Genomic DNA, 10,370 nt, shown 5'->3' with positions numbered 1-10,370 from the left:
GTGAGGTGGGTGTTGGTCTCTTCTCCCATGTAGTTAGCGATAGGACGAGAGGAAATGGGCTTAAGCTGTGCCAGGGGAGGTTTACGTTGGAAATTAGGAAAAATTTCGTTACGGAAAGGGTGGTCAAGCATTGGAACAGGCTGCCCAGAGAGGTGGTGGAGTCACCATCCCTGGAGGTGTTCAAGAAACGGGTAGATGTGGCACTTTGGGACATGGTTTAGTCTAGTCTACCCTTGATTGTTTTAGAGTGGACTTGGTAGTGTAGGTTAATGGTTGGACTGGATGATCTTAAAGGTCTTTTCCAACCTAAACGATTCTATGATTCTATGATTTGGTTACTAACATGCTTGAAACGGTGACAAGGATGGTTGGAGCTGAACTGAGCTGCCCCCCTGGAGCTGCAGCCCTGTGCAAACAGGGGGATGGGTACACAGGGGTACACAGGGCAGCCAGGGACGGGCATCACTGAGTACGAGCTGTTTGCTGGGATGGGATGAACCAGCACCTCCTGGTGCAAACCAAAGCACTAGCTGTGTAGCCTCAACTCCTGCCCAGAGCCCCAAACTCACATACAAACCCAAATGTGACAGTAAAGCCAGCATGCAATGGGCTTTAATTGCATGTTGCAGTGCATACATTGGCTAGAGGTGGATTAAGGTTTCATAGGTGATCTCACTTCCAGTATTTCCCAATTATACTTTCATTTTGCAGCCTTAATACTCTAACAATGGATATGTAATTTCAGAAGTTTTAAGAATCCAAGGACAACATGTCCCTTTTTCCAGGACAGTGCTTCTACCAGTACCCATGATGACTGCCTGTCAGCAGCTTTGGAAGCTTCCCCTCTCTCCCTAATCTCTGACCCTTCAGCAACAGACAGCAGTAGCAGATTCTTATCTTTTAGGCACAAAACTGGGAGGTTGAGTTACATGTTACTAGCAGTTAACATAGACATTTACTAGTGCCAGCTAATAAGGCCCTCTAGATCCTGCAGACCCTGGAAGGTGTGTCCTTGAGCAGCACAGACCCTTCTGGCCATGCTTCTTCCTGCACACACCATTAACACTTCTCTTAACTGGTCCCCAGCACGGTTCAGTTTAAGCCTCCACCCCAGATCAGTTTCCAGTCCCCTTGCACTGCCAACAGTCTTACAGCCAGACCCGCCCAGGCACAGCATGGGGGTGAGCGACTTCATCATTTGCTTTTGCTCTGAAAAGCAAATATCCACATCAGTGCGTGACAAGCGGATTTTTTCAAGTCTGATAATCCCTGGAAGAATCCAGCTCTGCCAAGCATGCTCCATCCCGGCAGTGCAAGGAGGAGTGGGATTGCCCAGCATCCTCTGTCCAGCTCACAAGTATGGGAACCGAGAATGCACCGTCCCTCCCGTGGCCTTTCTCTTCTCCCCATAACACGTAAGCAGCATAAAATGAAGGAGCCGTAACAAAAAAGTAAGATGGAGGAGGACAACAAAAGCAAAGGAAGCCAAAGGGGCCGAGAATAGGCAGGAGCTGTGAGACCAGTACCTCTGGTAATTCGGGACAGGAGCACTCCTTTCTTCTGCAACTCAGCTCAGGCATCCAGTTGTTATATTCCCCTATATTTAACAAACAGCTGTAAAACCTACTGAGAAAGCATGTTGCTGCTTCTACTAAAATCTGATATATTACAGTCTACTCCCTTCCCCAGCTGTGTTTCATTCAAGTGACGGAGCTTTGCTGCAGAGTTGCAGGGGTGTACTAAAGACCTCAAACAAGGTTCAATACAATTATAGATGGTGGAATTAAGTGTTTTTAAAATGAGGCTTTAGTTCACCCCCAACCAACACCTTGTTTAAAGTTGTACACAAGAAGAAAACTCGAAGTACTGAATACATGCTCACTGACTGAGCTCCCTGGACCACCTTTATGCACAGGCACACGGTAGCCAAATAGAAACTGCCCAGTGTCAGCTCTGCCCCTTCCTAACTTCTGAATGTGCGACTTTGCAACCTTAATGCTTTTCTAGCAGGTTTTTACGTGCTTGAGTGTAACACAATATACATATCCCTCCCCCCAGAAATAACTACACCATATTAAAGAGTTTACAAATGTTCTGCTCGGTGTCACTGCTCTGTGAAAATACACTAGATACAGGGTGTTCGAGAAGCAAGTTAGGTCAGAGAGGTCTCCTGCTGGAGGGCATTGTGTTGTCTTCTGCTCTCCACCCCCGTCTTCGGTCCCAGCTGAGGCCATCTCAGCATTACTCCTGAGCCTCCTTGCGAGACAGCTTATAAACCTCCGTCGGCCCATCCACGTGGGTGATGGTGGTGGTGAGCTGAAGCTCTTCCCCCCTGTTTACTCCCAGGTCACCTGAGAAGCGAAGTTATTTTGTTGGCCTGGTCTTACAATGAAATATTTGACATTTAGAAAGCACAAGATTCATTCTATTCCCTCCAGGCCCTCAAGAGCTACCTGAGCTATGGACTATGCAACATTTCTATAAATACTTTTATTTACAGTTATTTAAATACAACCATATCAGTAAAGTATGATTTCTGTGCTACTGAAGACTACTGATAAAGGATGCCAATGGCATTGCCATTCTTCACTCACCCAGATTTCTATTTTCTCCTTTCCTCGTCCCTCCATTTGCGCTACACAATTACAACTGAGCAATGCTAAAAAGTACAAAAAACATCTAGAATGCTTTAGACAGCCTTGGCTAAATACTCAAACCTGTCTAACCTAGTCATTAATTAAAATGTCTGCTAGGAAAACCAAACAATCATTTGCATAAAATTTCAAGGTGCTGAATGTGTACTTTGGCCAAAACCAAAAAGCATGCGCGGTATCACCCACTTTATATTGCTTTATTCCCACGACAGCCTTCGGATCATTTTGGGGCATTTACCATTCGACTGGTCTTCACCGTAATTCTTGTGCGATGGTGCATACAGGAACATCAGGGCGAAGACGTAGAGGTTCCACATCCCATAGATGCCGGTGAAGAAGGCGCTGTTCACTTGTATCGTTAGGTCCCCCCACTTCCAGTGGCCTTCGGTCACCTGCCCGGGAGAAAGCAGACATGCACTGGCTGGTCAGTAAGGCCAAATTCTGTTAAAATACAGAAGTGACCCCCTAAAGCGTCAACTTGGAGTAAATCAGTAAGAACAGCATCAATTCAACAGGATTGAGTAAATGGAGGATAACAGATTCGGTGATGCAGAAGTCAGGCTAGGATTCTCTTTTTTAGCCTGGAGGCCAAATAAATGGTCCTTACAAAATGACTGCATCAGGATTTCTTTAACTTTGATTTATCATTCTTAAATGTGACAAATCTCTCATATTCTGCAGTGTATCTCTGCCATAACTGATGTGTTAGCAAAGATTGCCACATAAAGGGCAGTACCTAGGAGACAACTAGTTACATCTGAAAACATTAGACTTCTATAAATAGACCTTTTATAGAAGGAAAACCAGCATGAATAATGCGAAGAGCTAATGTGCTGAATGTGTGCTTGCTGCTTCTGTCTTACGAGAGGCCTAGGCTGACAGCATCAGCCTCAGACATGCAGAGATTTGTCAAGATTTATGAAAATATCATCAATATTAATATTACTTGAAGATACTCAGACTGTTCACACTGAAACGTTGGCTTTCCATTAAAGAAAAAGACATAAGGGGGAAAGACAAAAGCTAAACTAGCTGGAAGAGAGTAGCTGGACAAGATTGTTTGCATTCTGCCCATACGCAGGGATGGTTATGGTCACCAGCACTCAATGATGAATCAAACTGCCAAGTGGCATTTCTCAAACCATTGCTTCAGCCTAACAGATTTTTAAGAACAAAATATCTGCTGCTGTATTTTGCACTGGGACCCGCTGTGTACCCCAAAGGGTAAGTGGTACAGTGAGGGAGAAACTGCTCCTGCACCCGCAATTCTGCAATACTGGACTTGCGAGGCTGTGCTCATGGCTTTCCTGAAGCTACAAGCTGCCTACGCTTAGGAACAACTAGAAAAGACATCTCTGAAACAGATGCAATCTTAAAAGCCACTTGGAGTAAACCATCGATATACATTTAAGTAGCGATACAAGCTCATTTGTACAGAGACTGCATCAGAGCTCAGAATAAATACGTATAGATACTGTTGGAAACAGCAGGGTTGCAAAGTCAACCCAGGGAAGATTGAATTCTGTTATTTCTCTGTGGGCATACAAAACCACTGGGTTTTTTCAATGTGAACAGAAGATTTTCCTCTTGCTGAGTTCTCAGAAATGACTAAACTGTGTTGGCTGATATTTCAAACAGCACAGCCCCAAACCTTACTGGGAGCCAAAGGCCTTTGTGAAGGCTTCAGCCTAAGCAATTTTATGGCAGTGCTTCAAATAAATGAAAACAACTTCTTAAAAAGCAACTTATTATCAAATCTGCTTATAACAGTCATGCCTTGTCTTAACAGCAAGTGAGCCGATGTTGTTAGTGGTTAGGGAATCGGAGGCTGATGTTCTCAGACAGAGCCAAATTTCGTCACTCACCTGGCTCACGATGAAGAAGATGACCGTCATCGCTGCACAAGCCAGGGTAATGAGCATCAGGAACTTGAACCTAAAAATCAGCCCCTGTTTAGAGAGAAATGTCACTGGTCACATTAACAGAATCCACAAAAACCATTTTTGTCTTTAGTGTATACAAGACACAAGTATAAAAAAAAAAAAAAAGGCAAAGAAAAAAAAGGGTCCAACCCACGAAACCCCAAAGCAAAACAACCTCCACCCACTCCTCTGTGCTGTGTTCACGACAGCCCATATTCTCCACTCCCCACACGTCTGCATTCCTCCCGGATGCTCCGAGCGGGGTGTACATGTCTGGACAGCTCTTGCTTTCCATTACATTTGCGTTTGTGACTGATTTACCAAGAGTTAATGTGGAAGAAGAGGCATGTCAGTGTAAGCCATGGTTTTCATCCACCAGCCAGCCTGATAGCTCATAGCTTTTCTTAAACAAACATCTGTGGAGAGCTTGCACGGTTTAGCAAGACAAGTCAATGTTTCTACAGCACGGGTACTGGTACCAGACCAATCCTCACCTCCACGGTCTGTCTGGCTGCAAACTGCAGCAATTCTCAACACTTATTCTTTAGGTTTTGTTTTTACGTGAGCGTTGGGTTTTTTTAACCTGTTTCTGGAATTTTGGTGGAAATGTCAGTGTGTGCGTAATTACTATGCCACACTACGACAACAAATGGCTATTAATTTAACCCTTCCAGACCAGATTCATGCTTGCTAGATGTTTGTATATAGAGCATGGCTGCAGCAGCTGTACAATACGAGCTGAAGTCTTGTGCCTCTTGCTAAGGGGAAAGATGGAAAAAATGCTCAAGATCTTGTTCAAATTCTCACAAGTCTGACTTTCTGGTTTTTTTGTGTGCATTCCTGATGAGTGGTAACTGGCCTGTTTAAATCAGAAGTGACCACTGTTTAAAAGAACAACATTAGTGATAAATATTTATACACCCATGGAAACAACAGACACTCATAGCTTAAGCTGTTAAGTTAGCTCCTCGCATTTTACAGCAGATAAAGACAGCTAGGACAGAAACAACATACAAAATCATGGGTTAAAACCAGGGATAATGAGCTGAACATGTCGCATTTTGATGCTACCAGAACAGTTTCCCTCCTGCAACTTGGTTAGGAAAAGACAACCCCAAAAATCTGAATTCACGCCATGGAAAAAACAGGGTTGTCTTAGCAGCACTTTCCATTAAACACAATTGCTAATATTACAGAAGGAGAAATGGAGGGACAGGGAATTTATGGGCTTGCACTCCATAGTAATTTAAATGGTAGTCTGGCCAAATTTCTTCTATCCTGTAACACTGTTCAGTAAGCTGGGAGATGGCAACTACTCTTCTATAGAAAAGAAAAGCTATCTTACACACCCTCCTGACAGTTTAAAATACTTCATTGGGACTAAAGACCCAAATAAAGAAGAAACTTCACAACAGTCAAACAAAAAGGCATTTAGGGGATTTGACCAACACAAGAAAGCCAATACAGATCAGATCTTCCAATTCAGGACTATATGGATAGAGAAGGTCTCAGGATAGACTTTAAGGTCAAAAATGCATTTTGAAAATAAAGAATCTGTGCAACAAGGAGGGACATTACCTCGTAATGAAGGCGGCGAGCCTTGCTCATTGCTGGGAGGCTTGACTGCTTTCCACTGATGTTTCTGAACACTTGGAAGACCATAAAACACAGGAAGAGAAAATAGAGACACAAGCAGATTCCTGCGACTATAATAAAGGCCATCTGGGCAGCGCAAGTGAAGAGAAAACGGTATGAGATAAACAGAAATAATAGAAAACATTATTCAGGCGACTCAGTTATTAAAATATTATCCCAAAGATCATATTTAAACTTCTCGTGGGCAGCAATCACTCAGGACAGCAGCCTGCCCATGACCAAGGCAGGGCTGGCTGAGCCCCCTGGCTCGGTAGGGAGTACATGTCCCAAGTGCTTGGCACAGCAGCAAGGAGGGATAATCCACCCAAATGTCTCCCATTCTCAAACTGCAGAGGAGATTTGGGAAGCCATCGCCAACCAGCACGATCTTCAGAGAGCCTGCTGCAAGAGGGCTGGATGCCGCAGAAGGGGGACTAATCGCATTAGCTTATCTCAATCCAGTAATCAAAATTAATGGCAGTGAAAGCAAGCCCTTCCAGTGGGACCTGAAAGGGCAATTCATGGAGATGTCTCAGCAACATGTGCCCAAGTAATGGCAGCAAACAGAGGGCCCTGGAGCAGATGCCATCACAGCTGGGGCTGGGGGGGAAAGCAGAGTGGGTGCTTCTGGTGCAGCACTGGCTCAGGGGTTATCCTGATGACACCCAGGACCTAAATCCCCTATGCTTCCCCCCAGTTCTCAGACATCTTGAGGAGAAGTTCAGTTCTCCAGTGACTTCCTCAAGCACAGCACCAGTCCCTGGTGGTACCCAGCACCAAACCTGCCAGGAGTGCTTCTTCAAACAACACTGGCACCTCCTGCAGCACCTGAACCCCACCTCACAGCCCCAGCCTGCCAAAAGGAGGAGGGTTTCCCCACATCTCCCTCTCCTACTGACACAGACTGAGCCTGCCCTGAGCCAGGTGGAAGGATACAGCCAGCTCCGTGCCAACTTCGGTGGTCCAGATGCTGTAGAAAGGGTTCTTCAGCTGCACTCCCCTACAAAGAGGAGAGAAAACACTGAACTGCCACAGAAGCCAACAAGCTCAGAGCGCCCCATGCCTGCCCACTTTGAAGCCTGGAAAGGGCCAGTCACGCTGCATTCCCATGTGGGCAAGGAGGAGATGAGGTGGGAAGCATTTCTTTATGTCCCTGTGGGACAAGATACGCTGCTGGGAAACACCAGCATGTTTCAGTGCACTCACATGAGCCTCTCCTCACTTCATGAGATGGGGCTGTGCATCCAGCCACAGGGGTTAAACTGCTGGTCCTTGCTGCAGGAGGTGCACAGGGAAGGCTTGCCCTGGGAGCAGTGCTGTACCTACCTCTCACACATGTCAAAGATGAAGAGGCAGAAGGAGCCAACAGCTATGGGTCCAACCTGCTTCCAGTACCCTGAGAGACGATTCCGCTCATTCTGGTCCTAATCGGAGGATCAAGAGGTGGGGAGCAGGAGAAAAAGGAAAAGCAAGTTATCCTGAAGTACTCTCACCTGAAGCAAGTCCCCACAGCATTGTTTCCAACACTCAACAAGTACAAGGGAGTTGCCAGGTATCTCTGCAAGTGGGGCTAGAAACCACGCTCCCTTCTGTGTTGTACCCACCATCATGTGCTCTCCACAGAAGATGATCCAAAACGACAGGAGCATGGCATAGAAAATGCCTTGTCGAATGTCTCCAAAGAGCAACATCCAAGTCCAGTCAAATCCGATGGAAAACCACTCCACGGGGATGTTAATGAACGTCATGGAAATTCCCAGCGCAAAGATGACCCTGGAGAAGAAGAAACACCATCTCTTCCCAGCTTGCAAGGCAAGGACACAGAGCCCAGAAGCCAAAGCTGTGCAGGAAGAGCAACAGAGGAAAATCTGGCACTGTTTGGGCAGTGGCAGTGGGGTGTCACCTGCTGCCAGCAAACCCTCTGGGGCTGGGCCTCTCCAAGCAGCTGCAGGCAAATGCAGCTACTCATTCTCTATGGGTTTAGTGGGAAGGAAAAGAGAAGCTATGGATGGCTCCTGCTCCCAGTGTGCCTGGGTGGAGGGAGGGGACAGAGAAGAGATGATCCCTGTCTCCCCAAACATGGGTTCTGCCTGGGAGCAGTGACCACCTCAGCCAGAGTCCTCTTGCTTGAGGGTCACCTTACCCAGCGTGCGAGCCCCTACTCACTTCTCCAGCAGGACAGGAGCGCGTGTCATCAGTGTGATCCTTCTCCAGTACCAGACCATGATAATTAAAATGCTGGGGGTGAGGAATGTCTTCATGGCAAACCACACTTTTGTAAAGCCTCCGTTTTGATGGATGCCCTAAGGAAAACCAAAGTGGAATGCAACAGCTGTACAGAGTTTAACATCATTACTCTGTGCTTCTCCTTACAGGAGAGGTACGTTCGTGGCAGTACATGTAAGCGCACTTAGATGCTCTTTGAAAGATGCAGATTGCCTAACACAGGAAAGGGAGCAGGTCCCTACATAGCACCCAGGCCATCCGAGGAGGCTTCAAAAGTCCTGAAAGCAAATGCCAACACATGCAGCTTCCATTGTGAGGCAGAAAGCAGTCAAGAGGGGGGCACTCTGATGCAGTGTGGAAAAAACTGGCAGAATTGCTCTCAGACAAGTAACAGGATACTCATGAAGCGAAGTCACCACTGGTGGGAAACGCATCAGCCAAACTAACGCATGTCTCCGGACATACGCCCTCCCACCACTGTCTGCAGCCACCACAGCCAGCTGGCTCACTGCTTCTGCTGAGAGGGACAGTGGTGGTTTTCCAGCTGGGAAAAGCACCCATGGCCACCAAGCCTCAAGGGAGGGCAGGAGCAGGGATAGCTGGCAGCCATCGCAAACATCTGCACGGTGATGGCCAGCTCCAAGACAGACCAGGTTCCCCCCTGAACTCTGCTCTTCTGTTCCTCCTTAGCTCCTATCCACGAGAGGCAGGGCTTAATCAGGTGGAGAATTCTGTGCCCAAGCCAGACTGTGGCAGGGAGGAGAGGACAGAGGGGAGCTCTCAGAGCCGTGGGAAGAGCCCAGCTCTGGAGGTGGTCACTGGGCAGTGCGGGAGGGTGGCACTGCTCAAGGCTTAGGGAGGGCTCCTCAGAAAAGAGCAGTCAAATAAGGCATCCCTTAGGAAGGAGGAAAGGCACATTTTCAGGCAGGAGCTACCTGCAATGAACAGTAGGACGTTTGCTGTGGATGAAAGAGATCAAGAAAGGAGCTGCAGCAGCCCCAGGGGAGATGCCCTTGCTGACGGCAGCATCACAGGGCACAGCCGCTCTCCTGGGATGTGGTGAGTGCGGACAGAAGCAAGACGGACACTTACCACGAGGCGGATATCCTTGATTTCCCCAATGCCCACGTTAATGCCCTTCCTCTCGTTCACGGGGAGACGGATGTTGATGAGGTAGTACTTGTGAGCCACGCTGCCAATCTCCATGAAGGGAAGGAAGTCACAGTCGTAGTGACGGCCTTCAGACTCCAGGGTCTAGTGAAAGGACACAGAGCAGCAAGATGGTGGTCAGCCTCGGATGGGCCAGCACACCCTCCATGGTGAGGGTCTGCAAAAACCCTAACGCTGAATGTAGCTGGAACCATTGCTAGCACTGAGAGCCTGTTTGCTAACTCCAGCCTTTGCCTGGGGAGAGTCTGTGCAAGTCTGGAGAACATCGGCAGTTTGGGGACATTTTTGGTCAAGTTTTTGATTGTTTTGGGTCACTGAGTCACTAGTGTTTGACCTCAAGCAGGTTCACGTCTCAGGCTCTTAAATATATTTAAAGTCAAGGGAGCCTTTCAAGATGAAAGGCTACTTTGGGATCCAGGCTTCCTCCCTCAGCAAGCACAACTTGAGCCAAAACAAAATACGCAACCCCCTCACACATGTCTTGATGTGGAGTTTCTTAAGTCCTGTTTTACTAGCAGTACTCTCCTGTGCACCTCATATGTATTTACTGTGAATATGTGGCTGTATGGAAGAGTGCAGGCGTTGCTGGAGTCATAAGTAGGCTGCTGAAAGGGACTGTGAAATGGGAGAACAAGACACAGAGCTGAAAAACATGGTAAAGAGACACCAGGTTAATTTAAGCACAGGAATTACAGTCCGCAGCACAAAAAGAAATATCTTTATTTAAACAAGATGCTCTGTTCTCAACTGCTAGCTGTGCTCT

General features: G+C 47.1%; 1 protein-coding gene across 2 annotated transcripts in view; it reads right to left on the bottom strand.

Annotated features, from left to right (window-relative positions):
* Window positions 1–2,241: 2,241 nt before the first annotated feature.
* WLS (Wnt ligand secretion mediator) overlaps window positions 2,242–10,370 on the bottom strand; it is a 35,534-nt gene continuing 27,405 nt past the window's right edge. For both annotated transcript variants that reach the window (XM_075711117.1, XM_075711118.1), the window contains 9 exons: window positions 9,530–9,691; window positions 8,378–8,514; window positions 7,816–7,984; window positions 7,538–7,635; window positions 7,148–7,211; window positions 6,155–6,298; window positions 4,520–4,603; window positions 2,893–3,046; window positions 2,242–2,351 (listed from right to left, as the gene is read on the bottom strand). In XM_075711117.1, coding sequence (XP_075567232.1) covers window positions 2,242–2,351; window positions 2,893–3,046; window positions 4,520–4,603; window positions 6,155–6,298; window positions 7,148–7,211; window positions 7,538–7,635; window positions 7,816–7,984; window positions 8,378–8,514; window positions 9,530–9,691 — 1,122 coding nt within the window. The remainder of the gene's footprint in view (window positions 2,352–2,892; window positions 3,047–4,519; window positions 4,604–6,154; window positions 6,299–7,147; window positions 7,212–7,537; window positions 7,636–7,815; window positions 7,985–8,377; window positions 8,515–9,529; window positions 9,692–10,370) is intronic.

Source organism: Pelecanus crispus, chromosome 5, assembly GCF_030463565.1.
Source record: "Pelecanus crispus isolate bPelCri1 chromosome 5, bPelCri1.pri, whole genome shotgun sequence".
NCBI lineage: Eukaryota > Metazoa > Chordata > Aves > Pelecaniformes > Pelecanidae > Pelecanus > Pelecanus crispus.
Note: the sequence above shows the minus strand (reverse complement) of the source record. Positions and strands in the feature narration are given on the sequence as shown.